Genomic DNA, 19046 nt, shown 5'->3' with positions numbered 1-19046 from the left:
ACACTGTGCTGTGCCCCCTTCAATGCAATAAACACTGCTGTGCCCCCTTCAATGCAATAAACACTGTGCTGTGCCCCCTTCAATGCAATAAACACTGTGCTGTGCCCCCCTTCAATGCAATAAACACTGTGCTGTGACCCCTTCAATGCAATGAACAATGTGCTGTGACCCCTTCAATGCAATGAACAATGTGCTGTGACCCCTTCAATGCAATAAACATGATTGCAGAATGCCCACAGCATTGTACCCCAATGATTGCAGAGTGCCACAGAATTGTACCCCAATGATTGCAGAGTGCCCACAGCATTGTACCCCAATGATTGCAGAGTGCCCACAGCATTGTACCCCAATGATTGCAGAGTGCCCACAGAATTGTACCCCAATGATTGCAGAGTGCCACAGAATTGTACCCCAATGATTGCAGAGTGCCCACAGAATTGTACCCCAATGATTGCAGAGTGCCACACATTGTACCCCAATGATTGCAGAGTGCCACAGAATTGTACCCCAATGATTGCAGAGTGCCCACAGCATTGTACCCCAATGATTGCAGAGTACCCACTGCATTGTCCCCCAATCAATGCAGAGACCAGCGTGCGTGCTCCCTTCAATTTACACTTACCTGGCGGCGGCGGGTTCTCCCCTCCTCGATCCGGATCCTCGATCTTCTGCGGCGGCGGTCCTCCGAGCGGCAGTGACGGTGAGTGACGGACGCACGCACCGGCACCGCCCCCATTGTGACGTCATGATTGGATGTCCTGGATGATGATTGGTCCAGGCTGGAGACTGGACCAATCACAGCCAGGATATCACGAAGGTGGGGGTGGCCAAGCGCTCTTTCCTGCGCCCAGGTTACACCCCTAGAAGGCAGCCAATCGGCGCCTTTCTTGGTCGTAAACCCCACCCCCCCTTTAGCCACCACATAGTGCCACAGAATTGTACCCCAATGATTGCAGAGTGCCCACAGCATTGTACCCCAATGATTGCAGAGTGCCCACAGAATTGTACCCCAATGATTGCAGAGTGCCACAGAATTGTACCCCAATGATTGCAGAGTGCCCACAGCATTGTACCCCAATGATTGCAGAGTGCCCACAGCATTGTACCCCAATGATTGCAGAGTGCCCACAGAATTGTACCCCAATGATTGCAGAGTGCCACAGAATTGTACCCCAATGATTGCAGAGTGCCACAGAATTGTATCCCAATGATTGCAGAGTGCCACAGAATTGTATCCCAATGATTGCAGAGTGCCCACAGCATTGTACCCCAATGATTGCAGAGTGCCCACAGCATTGTACCCCAATGATTGCAGAGTGCCACAGCATCGTACCCCAATGATTGCAGAGTGCCCACAGCATTGTCCCCCAATCAATGCAGAGACCAGCGTGCGTGCTCCCTTCAATTTACACTTACCTGGCGGCGGCGGGTTCTCCCCTCCTCGATCCAGATCCTCGATCTTCTGCGGCGGCGGCGGTCCTCCGAGCGGCGGTGACGGTGAGTGACGGACGCACGCACCGGCACCGCCCCCATTGTGACGTCATGATTGGATGTCCTGGATGATGATTGGTCCAGGCTGGAGACTGGACCAATCACAGCCAGGATATCACGAAGGTAGGGGTGGCCAAGCGCTCTTTCCTGCGCCCAGGTTACACCCCCAGAAGGCAGCCAATCGGCGCCTTTCTTGGTCGTAAACCCCACCCCCCCTTTAGCCACCACATAGGCCGGCGAACCGATTTTTTTTTTTCTAGAACTTTATTGTTCTTTTTTTTTTTTCTTCTTTTAAGGGGGGCGGCGCCCTGGCGCCCCCTATGCATGGGCCGCCACTGACCCCCACATCTCTCCATAAAGAGGACTTTTCATGACCTTTCCTACAAGGAATAGGAATAAAAGTGATTAAAAAGTAAAAAACTAAAAGGGAAAGTGTAAAAATAAAATAAAAAATAAAATAAACAATAAAAAAAATAAGTAAAAAAATTTAAAGCACCCCCGGTCCCCGCGTAATTGCACACAGAAGCGAACGCATATGTAGGTTGCGCACGCATATGTAAATGACATTTAAACCACACCTGTGAGGTATCGCTGTGAATGTTAGAATGAGAACAATATTTATAGCACTAGACCTCCTTTGGCTCTCTAAACTGTAACCTGTAAAAATGTTAAAGCGTAGCCTATGAAGATTTTTAAGTTTGGTGCCATTCCACGAGCGTGCGCAATTTTAAAGCGTGACATGTTAGGTATCTACTTACTCAGCGTAGCATCATCTTTCACATTATACAAAAAAGAAAAACTGGCTAACTTTTTTTTTTTTTTTTAATTAAGAGTGTTTTTTTTTTCCAAAACATTAGCGTTTGAAAAATTGCTATGCAAATACCATGTGACATGAATTGTTGCAATTTTGTACCTCAGGGTCACTGCTAAAAAATATATATATATAATATTTGGGGGTCCTGAGTTATAGCAAACAAATGATTTTTACATGTAGGAGAGAAGTGTCAGAATTGGCTTAGGAGGCAAGTGGTTAAAGGCACAGGGGCACACTGGACACCCAGCACAATGGCAGCAAATGTGTCCAGTGTGTCCCCTCACCAGTATTCCAACAGTACAAACAAATGGCCACTGCCCCCACCTAAAACTTGCCTTCGCGGCAAGGAGCACATGGAAGGTCAACACATGTAAAACAAAACCAAAGAAAATTCCCAGCTCCACTTGTCAGCCAGTCTGCAACCAACCAAATTAACCTGTCCAACAGTTTGCATTAAAAACAAGGGTTTAGTTTGCACACATCTGCAAATATATGCGTAAGCTGCGGAGGCTGCGACAAGGCTCCCCATTATTGTCTTAAGTCCTAAAGGCCCGTACACACGCACCGATTGTCGGCTGTAAATGTTCGGCCAACGCCCGATTGGCTGATTGTCGGCTTGTTAGTATGATGATTCCGACAACCGACTGCGACTTTTCGGCCGAACAAAATCTGGTGTGCATGCTATAAAATTTTTGTTGGCCGTCACCAGAACGGCCGATTGTTCGTCAGTCAGTACAGATTTCAGCCGACAAACGTCAGATGAGCAAGACTGGGCATGATCAGAGAAGAAAAAACACACGAAAAGTCAACCATCACATGACATCACTTCTGAAGTTGGTTTCTGTCGGCCAACAAAAGTCCAGTGCAAGTCTAGAGCACATTTCAACCAACAAACAACACTGGAAAAAAGACGGCCGATCGTTCGGCCGACAATTGGTGCGTGTGTACGGGGCTTAACTCTATACATTTTTGAGAGCCTCCACAGTGGAAGCACATGCATTATAATGGATAGACAGAAGGCAGGTGAGCCTGGAAGGAGTTCATCCCTCTTTAAAGGCACAGGGCGGCACGGGACTGTGAAAACTAAAACCCTGTTTTTAATGCAAACTGTTAGACAGGTTAATTCATTTGGCTGCAGGTTGAGCTTGGAATTTTCTTTGGTTTTGTTTTACATGCGTTGCCCTTCCATGTGCTCCTTGCCTTGAAGGCCAATTATAAGTGGGAGCATTGGCCATTTGTTTGTATTATCCCAAATACATTTATTGAAGTACATAATCATAAAAACTACTTACAAGCATGAGGATAAAATATTGCTTAACAAGCTACTTGTCCGTAGCTCAAGAGTCCTGGACTTAACAGTCTCCAGACCATAGGGTGACCTCCACCGCTTGCTGATGCATTTAGAAGGATTCTCCTTCTTCCTCAGAGCCCTTCAGTGTAATATACACACACATATACACAGTCCTACAAACATCATGAGAACCGTGAGTACTCCCTTTTAGTGGGATCTCCTAACATTATCCAGGGAGATCTCAACATTAAATAATCTCGGTAGAAGCATCAGTAGGGGTAAGAAGACAGTATATAAGAATATGAAGTCTTATCGATATGGACTCTGATGCAATCTCGTCCTTCAATGCATCGGAGAGACCATGAGAGAAGACAGCCACCAGAGCCTCATTATTCCAGCCCACCTGCTGCCAGGGTACGAAATTTGATGGTATACTCGGCAATGGTTCATATACCCTGTTGAATGGACAAGAGCAGCTTAGCAGAAGAGGCAGAGCGGGCAGGCACATCGAATACCCTATGAAAGGAGGCAACAAAACGAAGGTAATCGAATAACACAGGATTTGAGTCCGAGAGCAACGAGATTAGGAAGCCCACATTGGACCTGTCAGAGGGAAATGCCTAAGGAATCATCTCAAAAAAAAATCCCACTTGGTTTAGGAAGCCATGACACTTGCTCAGTTCACCCCCATAGCGCTGCAGGAGGGGGGCTGAACCGGTCATTCCTCTGCTAACTGTAATTCCAGCTGCAGGAGCAGGGGCAGCAACAGGAGCAGCAGCAGGAGTAACCACCGGCCTAGCAGCACCAAGAGCAAGGTGTGCTGTGCGTTCAAACAACGTCTGGAACGCAGTGGCGGCCGGTGTATATGGGGCGCAGGGGCATCCATGCGTCCAGCCCCCTAATCTGCATGCAGGGCGCCGGACACATGGGGATTTTTTTTTTTAGCATCACCTGATTAGAGCCAGAGGCTCTAATAGGGCGATGCAAAGGGTGGAGCCGGGGCGCAGAGCAGTGCGTCCCGACTCCACCCATTGTGTGACAATAGCGAATGAAAATTCGCTATTGCCACACCGATCCTCCTCCTGGCCAATCAGGAAGCGCGTCCGATACGCGCTTCCTGATTGGCCGCAAGGCAAACCCCTTGCCATTGGCCGAGGAGGAGGCGGGACGGAAGTACCCGTGGAGACGCGCCAGGGGACAGAGTGAGGAAAAGCCGCCGCCGCCGGGACTGAAGAGGAAGCCGCCGCCAGGTAAGTGCATTGGTCTGGGGGGGGGGGGGAGCCCGCACTGCATTGAGGGAGGCACGCTGTGGCGCTCTGCAATGATTGGGGACAATGCTGTGGTGCTCTGCAATGATTGGGGACAATGCTGTGGCGCTCTTCATTGATTGGGGACAATGCTGTGGCGCTCTGCAATGATTGGGGACAATGCTGTGGCGCTCTGCAATGATTGAGGACAATTCTGTGGCGTCCTGCAATGATTGGGGACAATGCTGTGGCGCTCTGCAATTATTGGGGACAATGCTGTGGCGCTCTACTTTGATTGGGGACAATGCTGTGGCGCTCTGCAATGATTGGGGACAATGCTGTGGCGCTCTGCAATGATGGGGGACAATGCTGTGGCGCTCTGCAGTGATTGGAGACAATGCTGTGGCGCTCTGCAATGATTGGGGACAATGCTGTGGCGCTCTGCAATGATTGGAGACAATGCTGTGGCGCTCTGCAATGATTGGTTGGGGACAATGAATGCTGTGGCGCTCTGCAATGATTGGGGACAATGCTGTGGCGCTCTGCATTGATTGGGGACAATGCTGTGGCGCTCTGCAATGATTGGGGACAATGCTGTGGCGCTCTGCAATGATTGGGGACAATGCTGTGGCGCTCTGCAATGATTGGGGACAAGCTGTGGCACTCTGCATTGATTGGGGGGCATGCTGTGGGGCTCTGCATTGATTGGGGGACACGTTGTGGCACTCTGCATTGATTGGGGGTCACGCTGTGGCATTCTGTTTTGATTGGGGGGCATGCTGTGGCACTCTGCATTGATTGGGGGGGCACGCTGTGGCACTCTGCATTGATTGGGGGTCACGCTGTGGCATTCTGCATTGATTGGGGGGCATGCTGTGGCACTCTGCATTGATTGGGGGGCATGCTGTGGCACTCTGCATTGATTGGGGGCAAAGCTGTGGCATTCTGCATTGATGGGGGCATGCTGTGGCACTCTGCATTGATTGGGGGCACGTTGGTCACTCATTTTTCTGTTTGCGCCCCCCCACGAATTTTGAGCACCAGCCGCCACTGCTAGAACGTCTGAGCGAAGTGACCTTAGGTGATCTTGTTGATCGAGCCTGGTAACCAGCATGGGGAGCATAGGAGCACCTGCATCGTCAGGATTCATGGCCCTTGTGTACTGTAAGGGTGCCAGGAAACCAGACCACACGAAGATGCAAGTAAAATAAAGCAGTTTATTATAGCAACAACAATAAATGCACAGCAAGAGAGAGGAGCGAAATCAGGAACAGCCGGGTTAAAGTCCAGAAGCAGGTAATCATCCAAGCCAGGGTCGAGTCCAGACGCAGGTAGTCAGCGGATGCCGGGTCGTCTGCCGATGCGGGGACGTAAGCCGATGTGGAATCGAGAGCCAGGAAAGTTGTCAGCCAAGCCAGGTCATGCACGGAGGAACATGGAGAACAGAAGGCTGCTAGCAGTGATTCACCTTGGAGCACAAGCACAAGGGCAAGGACTGCAAGTCATCAGGTGATATAAATAGTAAGGTGAGCGATGCCCAGGCAGCAGGCAAGTGATGATGCAAACAGAGTTTATAAGAGACAGCAATCTGCACATGTTCAAGATGGTTGCCAACAGGAAGGCAAGGTAAGACCTTGACATGTAGTGTCTGAACGGATCAATATCTTTAATCAGATCAGAACTATATTCCACAAATCTGGCCTTTATGGAAGAGTGGCAAGAAGAAAGCCATTGTTAAAACAAAGCCGTAAGAAGTCACGTTTGTAGTTTGTGAGAAGCCATGTGGGGGACCCAGCAAACATGTGGAAGAAGGTGCTCTGGTCAGATGAGACCAAAATTTAATTTTTTGGCCTAAAAGCAAAATGGTATGTGTGGTGGAAAACAAACACTGCACATCACCCTGAACACACCATCCCCACTGTGAAACATGGTGGTGGCAGCATCTTGTTGTGGGAATGCTTTTCTTCAGCAGGGACAGGGAAGCTGGTCAGAGTTGATGGGAAGATGGATGGAGCCAAATACAGGGCAATCTTAGAAGAAAATCTGCAAAAGACTTGAGACTGGGGCGGAGGTTCACCTTTCAGCAGGACAACGACCCTAAACATACCGCCAGAGCTACAATGGAATGGTTTAGATTAAATCATATTCATGTGTTAGAATGACCCAGTCAAAGTGCAGACCTAAATCCAATTGAGAATCTGTGGCATGAATTGAAAATTGCTGTTCACAAACGCTCTCCATCCAATCTGACAGCTTGAGCTATTTTGCAAAAAAGAATGGGCAAAATTTCACTCTCTAGATGTGCGAAGCTGGTAGAGACATCCCCAAAAAGACTTGCAGCTGTAATTGCAGTGAAAGGTGGTTCTACAAAGTATTGACTCAGGGGGGTGAATACAAATGCATGCCACACTTTTCACATATTTATTTGTAAAAAATGTTGAAAACCGTTTATCATTTTCCTTCCACTTCACAATTATGTGCCACTTTTTGTTGGTCTATCACATTAAATATCAAAAAAATACATTTACGTTTTTAGTTTTAACATGACAAAATGTGGAAAATTTTAAGGGGTATGAATAATTTTTCAAGGCACTGTATGTGCAAGAGACTTTTGTTGTTTGTGATTTGAATAAAAAAATACATTTCATGCAGGGCCGGACTGGGAATAAAAACCAGTCCTGGAAATAATTTCATACCAGCCCTATAGCATTATTATACCAGTAGAACAGCATAACGTCTTTATTTTCTTGTTCATAAAAGGGAAAACCAAGCATTTTTAAAGCATATTTGAAGAGTGTATTATACATAGATAAGACAGATATGAAAGCACACAGGGCTTTATAAGAGCAAATGCTGGTTAAAAGTGGCAAAAGTGCAGACATGGTACAGGAAGTGGTCAGAGCCTGTGCGGACATGGTACAGGAGGACGTGTCAGAGGCTGCGGACATGGTACAGGAGGACATGTCAGAAGCTGCGGACAGGGTACAGGAGGAAGTGTCAGAGGCTGCGGACATGGTACAGGAGGAAGTGTCAGAGGCTGCGGACATGGTACAGGAGGACGTATCAGAGGCTGCGGACATGGTACGGGAGGACATGTCAGAGGCTGCGGACATGGTACAGGAGAACATGTCAGAGGCTGTGCGGACATAGTACGGGAGGACATGTCAGAGACTGCAGACACAGTACAGGAGGAGATGGTCACAGGCTGCGGACACGGTACAGGAGATGTCAGATGCTGCGGACAGGGTTCAGGAGATGCAGAGGCTACAGACATGATACAGGAGATGCAGGGGCTGTGGACATGGTACAGGAGATGCAGGGGCTGCTGGCATTGTACAGAAAATGCAGGGGCTGCCGACATGGTACAGGAAATGCAGGGGCTGTGTGAATGGTACAGGAGATGCAGGGGCTGCGGGCATTGTACTGGAGATGCAGGGGCTGCGGGCATGGTACAGGAGATGCAGGAGCTGCGGGCATGGTACAGGAGATGCAGGGGCTGGGGGCATGGTACAGGAGGAGGCAGCGGGCATGGTACAGGAGATGCAGTGGCTGTGGGCATGGTACAGAAGATGCAGGGGCTGCGGGCATGGTACAGGAGATGCAGGGGCTGCGGGCATTGTACAGGAGGAGGCAGAGGCTACAGGCATGGTACAGGAGATGCAGGGGCTGTGGGCATGATATAGGCGATGCGGACATGGTACAGGAGATGTAGGGGCTGTGGGGATGGTACAGGAGGAGGCAGCGGGCATATTACTGGAGATGCAGGGGCTGTGGACATGGTACAGGAGATGCAGGGGCTATGGGCATGGTACAGGAGATGCAGGGGCTGCAGGCATGGTACAGGTGATGCAAAGGCTGCGGGCATGGTACAGGAGATGCAGGGGCTGCAGGCATGGTACAGGAGATGCAAGGGCTGCGGGTATGGTACAGGAGATGCAGGGGCTGCGGGCATGGTACAGGAGATGCAAGGGCTGTGGGCATGGTACAGGAGATGCAATGGCTGGGGGCATGGTACAGGGGATGCAGGGGCTGCAGACATAGTACAGGAGGAGGCAGCGGGAATGGTAAAGGAGATGCAGAGGCTGCGGGCATGGTACAGGAAATGTCAGAGGCTGCTGAGGGGTCTTACCGGGCTGTAATGAGGCGTGCGTCACCGCCGGACGGAACATCACTGCTGTCTTACATTTAAAATGTCACTGTGCATGTGGCCGCATGCCCGAGAATGGCCGAGCGTGTACGGGCTTTCTTGAGCGGCGGCGCATGTGCAGTTGACATGTCAGCCCGGGCCCGGCTGCAGCCATATTTTTACGGTCGCTACTGCCCTCAAAGCAGCCCCAGGGCAGGCGGCCATGCCGGCCTACAGGGAAATTTCCCGGTATCTCGGTAGGCCAGTGCGGCCCTGACTACATGGCTAAAAGTTGTGGATCCTGACCATCATAACCATATGAGCTTGGGGAGTTCATAGTTACATAGTTAGTGAGGCTGAAAAAGGACACCAGTACCCTGTTCCGAAAACCATGGCCTTTGTGGTTATAACAACTTTTACACTTTTGGGAAGGTTTTCTATGAGATTTTGCAGTGTGTCTGTGAGAATTTGTGATATTCAGCCAAAAGAGCATTTGTGAGGTCAGGTACTGATGTTGGACAGGAAGACCTGGCTCACAACCTGCATTCCAATTTATCCCAACGATGTTCAATGGGGTTGTAAAGGGGCTTGTGATTGGGTGGTTGTTGGTGCTAAACTTCTCAAGGCTTCTTCTTGGATAGGATAACTACCCACCTGCTGGTAATTGCAATCCATATTGTGCCAAACTCCTGGCCATAGGCCCGCTCACAACATCCCTAGCCGTAGGCCCTAATATTTAGGAAATGTCCACACACAAATTATGTTTTTCACACTTTACTGTAGCTTTTCAAAGATGGCAATGACATTTGTGACATTTCTCATCACATTGACATACTGACAGAATACTTTGGCGCGGAACGCCATAGAAAGGAGCAGACATTCTTTAGCAGCCATTTGGGTGCAGAATGCCAGCAACTAACTTGTAAGCCATCTTCTTTTCACTTCTTTCTCCTTGGGAGCACCACAGTGTTAGGACCACTTCTCCATGCATACTAAGCCCACAGCCTACAGCTTCTGTCACCGTGTCTAATCAAGGTGCTTTTCTTTAGTATACCAGTCTCTCTGTCCCTTTCTATAGCTCTGCCCAGCCGGGTACGCTTCCAGATGTTGTGCATGTTTCCAAGTGTACTAGTACTCACATCGGAAGACCCTTACCCTTGCCTAAAAGGCCTTTTGCATCCCGCTCACAGTCCAGGTCAGACTGTAAATAGTCAGGGTCACTATAGCTGTTCTTCTGGGTGTTGAACTACCTCACCCAGAGTTTCAACCCTGTCCAGGCCCCTTGGCAGTAGCTGACTCTCTAGGCTCCTTCCATCCTGGTGTTTATATGGGCACTAACTCGACCTACTGCACCACTAGAAGGTTTCCTCTTAAAGGAGCCCAGCACTATATTACATAATTCCCATTTGCCACACTATTTTGGGACAGAGCCACCTAGTGGCAGACCAGCTAACTGCACCTTCTAACAGGATTGAAATCAGGGGCTATATACAGACAGTTCGCTTTAATTCACATTAAACTCATCAAACCACGTCTTTATGGAGCTGACTTTGGGCACAGGGGCACAGTCATTCTGGAACAGAAAAGGGCTTTTCTCAAACTGTTACCACAAGGTTGGAAGCCCACAATTATCTAAAATGTCTATACTATTGCATTAACAGTAACCTTCACTGGAAACCCCTGAACTCATTTACAGGGGTACACATACTTTTAGGCATATAGTATATTGTTGATTGGTAACTTTTTTTTGATCATTAAGTGATGTCACTTATCTTAAGGAATTTGGGCTGTTAATACAAAAAAAAGCAAAAAGCAAAAAAACAAACAAGCCAAGCATTGTGTCATTATATTGTCCTCAAGTTCTTTGGTAAATCTATGATAAATTATTTTACACAGGCAGAACAGCAGCAAAAAATAGAGCCAATCCATGAAGATTCTGATCTGGACCGCAAGAGGCGTGAGACGGAAGCTTTACTGCAGAGTATTGGGATCTCCCCAGAGCCACTTCTAGGTATTCAGAGATATGCGATTTAATTTATTTTAAAATATCTGCTTGTTTACAACTTTCTACCAGGATCCAAGCCTGCCTTGTGCAACTATGTAGGGCAGGGCCTTTCCTGATTGGATAATAATTAATTGGATCAGGTAAGCCCTTACATTTCTTAGATTTATAGATTTAGTAAATCTAAGGCCTCACTCATGTGTGAGGTGGATAGGAGGTAAAATCAGGTGGTTGAACTGCATTTTTACAGGCTCTGACCGCTAACTGGCAAGTTAACATGGCCAGCAGCCATGTTTGTATACATTGCCGCGGTTTCTTCGTAATGCTGCAAATTTTTACAGGATGTTGCTGTTGGGAGGCGGTGCTGCTTACCCAGGGCCGGAACAAGGGGTAGGGAGGAGAGGCAGCGATGGTTTATTGCAGGGATGGGGGCGCCCTGACCCTAACCCTAAAGGAAGGGGGCGCAGTTTGGCACCTTTGTCCTGGGCACTGGATGACCTAGTCTTGGCACTGTGCTTACCAACTATGCCCTGTTCGAGTCAATGTGACCGCACTACAGCCACGTCTAAAGCCTGATATACACTAGAAGTTTTTTTTTTTCGCTCAACCCAGCAAGCTAAATAAAAAATAAAAAAACCTAAGAGATCGCCGTACTAACAAATGTGATGTTAGTGTATCAGTCTCCCTCGCTGTGTCTTTGGGTTCTGACAGGGGGACTGCTCCCCCACCAGAATACATTGATCGGTGCTTGCAGCTATTGGCTGTGGCCACTGATAGGATGATGTTCAGATGCTGGTTTTCCAACATGTCTGTTCGACAGAAGGCGGTTGTGAGACCGGTTTCTGTAGAAAAGACATCTGTACACACAAGCCGAAAATCGGACGGTTCCTGCCGAACTGGATGATTTTCGGCCTGTGTGTACAAGGCTTAAAGTGTTACTAAACCCAGAATCCTGCACTCACTATATCTGGTCTCGCAAAGTACACAGAGCATGGAAATGCAATTATTTTAGTAAATATAAACTGCTAAATACCTTTTCTCATCAGCAGTATATAGCAGTCTTGTGACTTTTATCAGTGTCTGGTTAAAGCTTGAAGGAGGAGTTTTCATTCTCCCAAGACTGTCCTATGAGGCTGCAGAACCCCTGACCCTCTGTCTGGACAGTACTAATTGGCCCTGTGCTGATCACATGTAACTTCTCAAGAAAAAAAAAAAAAATCTCTAGCAATACACACCAAACTGAGCATGTACTGAGCTCTGTACTATCCGGAGATGGTTTGGGGACTCTGAAAAACGGGGAGGATCAGAGGACACAGGATCAAACAGCCTTTTTACACAATGCAGAGGATCAACCCTTTAGGTTCCACAGTGAATATAACAAGCATGCTTTACTGCATATACAAACTGATTTTACTGTTGTGGGTTTAGTAACACTTTAAGGCATGCAGTTGTACAGTGGTCCAGTGGGATTTCAATTTAAAATCCCTTCTGGGGAAAAAAAGTGTTCAGAAGGCGTCATATCACCTACTGAATGTCTGTCCACCGGCTCTAAATCGCCTTTGAAACCACAGGTTCCTTTTCAAAGGTGTTTACTAACCCGTTTCACATTAATTGAGGCCTAAAGGAGATTGTACAGAGATGATCTAATCAGATTTTAATGTGTATGTCCAATCCATCTTCAGTGCTCTTGCTATTATCAGTACAGTAAAATAATTAATACATCTACCATTTAGCCCCGTTTAATGGCTGCTGCAGGTGGAAGGAGCTGGGAACTCTTGTGCAGAGATGTCCCTGATGGAACCCATGAGCGGAGTAAGATGCCAGAAAGTGGTTGAACGCACAGACTTCTACCAAAACTAAAACTCAATGGAGTGTCCCTTTAAAGTAGATTGCCACCTAATTAATGTCATTTTGTTTTGTAATTTAAAAACGTATTTTTCTTTTACATATGCAGCTGTCATTAAAATAATAGCTAGTGATCCTGCCATGAAGATCCTTGTTCAGACACTTCCTGTTATGGGCTGTTATTATGTTCCTGCAATGTCACCTTGTCACATGCTACCCTGGCTGTGAATACAAACTGCTGTACTGACACACATTGCTCAGTCCTGGTCCATCATTGTCACTATGAGCGAGCTGGTCCAGAGCAAAGATGTGTGACCACTAGAGAGAGTGCAGATAGACAGGAGGTGACTGCAATAGGCTGGCGGAGATCAGCAGCACGGATATGTAAATTAGGGTGAAGAAAGTGAAAATTATATTTTATGAAAACAAAACAAAAAAAAGCTTGCAATTGTGAATGATACACAGCAAACAAATTATCTTACAGTTAGAGAGTTTGATGTACTTTAATGCGGAGCTCCAGGCTCCAAGCTACAAATACTGCAGCTGCTGACTTTTAATATTAGGACACCTACCTGTCCATGAATCCAGTGGCGTCTTCACTCGAGCTGATTTTTCAATCGGCTCTCGGGTGCTGTTGCCGCCATCTCAGGTAAGGAAAACTCTATTGCTTATGTGCGAAGCGCGCTGCACATTGTGAATGACCCAGCGGCGGGGGAAGGAGGAGGGGGCCGAACTTCCAGGTGACTGCTCTGCAGCAAAGTTAGGCGTAAGTGGGAGAGGGTACCTGTCAAAACCAAGTATCTTCTCTCCCCCAAATGGTGCCAAATGCTAATCTCAGTACTGTAAAATGGTAGGGAGCTTCCCCTTTTGAGTGGAGCATCTCTTTAAATAATTAAAGTATAGTAGAAGTAAAGTATAGACCAGGCATCACATAATGGTGGACTGTGGTCCGGATCCAGATCGAGTCAATGTCCAATCCGGACCGCCGCGGTTCTGCCATTTAGAAGCCATTCCCTGTGCAGACCTGCTGTGCCTCCTGCTTGATATGTCTCTGTAAGGTAGGACAGGAAGAGGGGGGCGATGTGAAGGGAGGCTAAGGACAGTAATAGGGGGAAGCTGAGGACGGTAATGGAGGCGGGCTGAGGACAGGAATTGAGGGGGGTCTGAGGACAATAATGGGGGGGCTGAGGACAGTAATGGAAGGGGGCTGAGGACAGAAATAGAGCGGGAGTAAGGACAGAAATGGAGGGGGGCTGAGGACAGTTAAGGGAGGCTGAAAACAGCAATGGAGGGGGGCTGAGAACAGTAATGTGAGGGGGGGGGGGGACTGACGACAGTGATGGAAGGAAGGGTTTAGGACAGTAATAGGGGGGCTGAGAACATTAGTGAGTGGAAGTGGTTAGGACAGTGATGGGGGAGCTGAGGACATTATTGGGGTCATCGAGGACAGTAATGGGGAACACAGGGAACAGTAATGGGGGGGGGGCAAGGACAGGCAATGGGGCAGGCAGGCTGAGGACAGTAATGGGGGGGGGTTGCTGAAGACAGTAATGGGGTCCCTGAGGACGGTAATGGGGGGGCTGAGGATAGTAATGGGGAAGGTTGAAAACAGTAATGAGGGGGTTGAGGACAGTAATGGCGGGGGGGGGGGGGTTGCTGAAGACGGTATTGGGGTCACTGAAGACAGTAATGAGGAGGCTGAGGACAGTGTTGGGGAGGAGGATTTTGATGTGAAGGGGAGTGACTGTGATGTGAGGGGGGACATGGATGCTAATGTAAGAACAGGATTGTGATATGAGGCTCAGTTCAGACCAGTGAATGTGCGTTTTGCAAATAAAATGAATGGGCTGCCCTGCCCACGAGCAAAGAAGTACCAACTCTTTTTTTTTTTTTAAATCGCACTATGTGCAAAAATGTGCCTTAGGTACCAATGTGTGAGGGTTGGGAATGCATGCATTCCTCAGCCACATAGATATAAACCTAGCCAAATAGCAGAAGGGGGCTGTGATGTTAGGGATCTGAGTCATCACACAATCATACAATTCAGACCTCTGTTGGAATAATATTTTATTAATTGGACCTCCGTGAATTTTAATTCAATACCCCTGGTTTAGACAATAACATAAAAATATTTAATTTTTTGGAGTTGAAAAAATACGTTTTTGTTTTTCTTTATTTCTTAGTTCCAACCCCAATGTCGCCTTCATCAAAATCATTGAGCACACCCAGTGAGACCGGGAGCCAGGACTCTGTTGATGGTACAATAATGGGACGGTAAGATGTGTATCTCAGTCTTATTCCTGGGAATATTATGAATACTACAATGTATATATGTATGTATGTACAGTATGTACTCACTGTACACACCCTAATAAGCCTTTACAGAAGTCATTTTGAGCCCAGCACTTGTCTACATTCCTCACACTGAACATTTCATGCACCACATCATTTTTATTTTTGCATGTGGATATATCTCTCATAAACTGCAGCACCAGTGTCATAATAGCGGTAATTCCCAACAGATTTGTGTATCACACTACAGCACAATAAAGCCTTCTTACTATAGAAGGTATTCACATGTCCAAATCCAGCGCACATCCCAAACAAATAAGGATTATATCTCATGCAGGACAGTGGTCGAAAACCATGCCTATCATTCCTTTATGTCTCAATTAGAGATGGGCTCGGGCGTGTTCGAGTTCCTATGTGCCCGATCCTACCAGGAAGCCGACACTCCACTCTGCCAATCACAGGCACTGAGACATTTCCCGATCTATGCAGCTGCAGATCGGGAAATGTCTCACTGCCTGTGAATAGCGGAGTGCAGTGTCGGCTCCCTGGCGGGATTGGGCACATGGAAACTCAAACACGCCCGAGCCCATCTCTAGAACCATGAGAAAGAATTGCAGCATGCTGTAAAATCCTTTGTATGTAAAACTTTATTGTAGGAGAAGAGCAGCACAAAGACCTCCTCCTCTGATGCGTATTTTACTCCAAACTGGAGGAGGTACCAGAGGGGGCTTCAAGTTGTTCCTCTGCCACAATAAAGTCTTGTGCATGAAAGGTCTTGCGATGTGCCTATGGATAACTTGGAGTGGGAATAAGCTTCTGCCTGGTTTTAGCAACCAGCTACCCAAGAGTGGTAGCCAGCATACAGGGCCTGGGTGCAGCAACAAATCAATTTGCATGTCCAGAACCACTGTTTTATAGATACAGCCTAATATCTATAGAACTGTGTATTCTAAATAACAAGAAAACAACAAGAGAAGGGCGCACCGACCTTGTGCATTACCACTTAAAAGTTTATTAAAATCAAAGAAGGGTAGCGTACAATATACTCACAAACGTAGCATATGAACAAGCATATAGGATAGCGCTGGATAGCGGTGCCCATTTCCTATATGCTTGTTCATATGCTACGTTTGTGAGTATATTGTACGCTACCCTTCTTTGATTTTAATAAACTTATAAGTGGTAATGCACAAGGTCAGTGCGCCCTTCTCTTGTTGTTTTCTTGTAGTGCCTTTTGGATACCCTTGGTCCTGAGGGGGGCAGCAAGACCGCTTCATTTGTGTCATAAAACCGCCTAGAAGATTCACCTTCCCGCATACCACTCGAGCGCAGGAGAGATATTGTTATATTCTACATAACATGCAGCTTTCAGCCTTTTTGGTAATTATAAATGCAGTGTATGTAAACCATGGTTTATATGGAGTGGGGCTTGGAACATATTAGGACAATATAATGATATAGGTTATGATGATAAGTGAATAAAGGAATCAAAAAGAACTGATCAGTTGGAGGGCTTTTTAAAGTAAGTTTCATCGGAAGCGAAGTGCGCCTCCCAAGAGCAGAGTTTAGGGGTGTGCTGTGTACGGAGGTGTGCAGGGTGTGCAACCCCGACATTCCCCCCAAAAGCTTCCTCACCTCTCTCTCCTACCTGGCCCGGCTCTAATACCTCCCTTTGTAGGCAGCGCGTCTAGCAGGGAGATTGTCCTCTCTCTATGGAGATCTGTCCCCGCCATGCCCCTGCGCGTGCAGGGATCTCTTACATTCAGGAGCCGCTAAGGCAAAGCTCTCCCTTGTAAACACAGAAGGCTTCTGTGTCTACAAGTGACAGCAGGGAGCGGTAGCAGAGGGTGAGAGCTGGCAGATTGGAGTTCCGCCACATTCCAGCTGCAAAACTGGGTGCGAGGACCGCATGACAAGGCCTCGTGGGCCGGATTCAGCCCGCAGGCCTTGTGTTTGACAAACTGTATATAGATCAGACCAAAATGAGGGACAGATCAGGAAGAAAGAGGGACTTTGTTCTAAATCAGGGAAAGTCCCTCGAAAGCAGGGACAGTTGGGAGCTATGCTACCCCTCTCCTTTTGGTTATAACATAGAGGTGTGTGGTTCTGTAGTCCTCAGAGAACAATGTAACTGGTATCAGTCAGAGCAGGCAGAGAACACAGGAAGTTATTGACTCCACATCTTAAGCAGGGTATAATTTGTCACCTATCGAATAACTATAAAAAAACACCTTCAATAGTATATTTAAGGGACCAAATGGGAGCAAATACAGTGCCTTGAAAAAGTATTCATACACCTTGACTTTTTTTACATTTTCTCATGTTACAACCAAAAACACAAATGTATTTTATTGGGATTTTTTGTGATAGACCAACACAAAGTGGCACATAATTGTGAAGTGGAAGGAAAATGAGAAATGGTTTTCAAATTTTTTTTACAAATAAATATGTAGAAAGTGCGGCTTGCATTTGTATTCAGCCCCCCTGAGTCAATACTTTGCAGAACCGCCTTTCCCTGCAATTACAGCTGCAAGTCTTTTTGGGGATGTCTCCACCAGCTTTGCACATCTAGAGAGTGTAATTTTTGCCCATTCTTCTTTGCAAAATAGCTCAAGCTCTGTCAGATTGGATGGAGAGCGTCTGTGAACAGCAATTTTCAAATCTTGCTACAGATTCTCAATTTAATTTAGGTCTGAACTTTGACTGGGCCATTTTAGCGCATGAATATGCTTTGATCTAAACCAGGCATGTCCAAAGTCTGGCCAGCGGGCTTCTTTAGTATGGCCCCCACAGGTAATTTGGAAAAATACATTGGCATCATTCATGACTATTATTGCTGCCATCATTAATCATCATCGGTGGGTTCATATAGCACTTATATGTGTTTAACACTTTTGTGACTGATTAGGGAGCACGCATGCTCCGAATTGAGATGAATACATTGTAAAATCTCAGTTAATGTCAGTTGGTCTAAATCAATTATAAATATATTTGGACACAACATATATACTTGGTGTTATGTTCCTGTTCATATTTTTTTTTAACTTAAACGTTGACAGACAACCTTTATTACCAATAATATGTCATGTACTTTACAATGTTCCTGACATATTTCAGCTTCCTGGAATTTTTTATTCTCTGGCCTTCAGATATGAAAGGCGGAGTGATTTAACACCTGTTTAGATTTGTCATCCATGTGACGAAATGAAGGTATGGCGTTTGCAATAAACTTTGCATTAAATAGTTAATTTGCATTTAATTTTAATCAGTGGCGGTTGGTGCTCCATGGGCCAGCGGGGGGGCATACGGACCACACCAGCCCGCACTCCATATCTCCAAACCCCCCCCCCCCCCCGGTCGCCGGCTCACTCACCGCGAACATGTGGAGGGTAGGCAGGCAGCGGCGGCTCCTCCCTCCTCCTTGGAAATCATGCGTCTGGCGCCCTGCATGTAGATTAGGGGGCAGGACGCATGGATAGGGGGAACGGCGCCCCTGCGCCCCAATGGACAGGCCACCACTGATTTTAATGGTCCAAAGAATGTCAGGCAAAATGGTCGGCCCTCACACATGTTCACTTAATCAAATATGGCCCTCTTTGAAAAAAGTTTGGACACCCCTGATCTAAACCATTACATTGTAGCTCTGGCTGTATGTTTAGGGTCGTTGTCCTGCTGGAAGGGGAATCTCCGTCCCAATCTTAAGCCTTCTGTAGACTCTAACAGGTTTTCCTCTAAGATTGCCCTGTATTTGACTCCATCCACCTTCCCATCAACTCTGACCAGCTTTCCTGTCCCTGCTGAAGAAAAGCGTCCCTAAAACATGATGCTGCCACCACCATGTTTCACGGTGGGAATGGTGTGTTCAGGGTGATGTGCAGTGTTCGTTTTTTGCCACACATAGCGTTTTGCTTTTTAGGCCAAAAAGTTCAATTTTGGTC

The 19046-nt window shown here is 47.1% G+C and overlaps 1 protein-coding gene across 2 annotated transcripts in view; it reads left to right on the top strand.

Moving 5' to 3' along the window:
* DYNC1I1 (dynein cytoplasmic 1 intermediate chain 1) overlaps positions 1-19046 on the top strand; it is a 684705-nt gene that overhangs the window by 71984 nt on the left and 593675 nt on the right. For both annotated transcript variants that reach the window (XM_082258382.1, XM_082258383.1), the window contains exons 4-5: positions 10866-10980; positions 15000-15090. In XM_082258382.1, the coding sequence (XP_082114508.1) occupies positions 10866-10980; positions 15000-15090 (206 nt within the window). The remainder of the gene's footprint in view (positions 1-10865; positions 10981-14999; positions 15091-19046) is intronic.

This window comes from Pelophylax lessonae (assembly GCF_965119305.1).
Source record: "Pelophylax lessonae genome assembly, chromosome: 5".
Lineage (NCBI taxonomy): Eukaryota > Metazoa > Chordata > Amphibia > Anura > Ranidae > Pelophylax > Pelophylax lessonae.
This window is presented reverse-complemented; position numbering and strand designations above follow the sequence as displayed.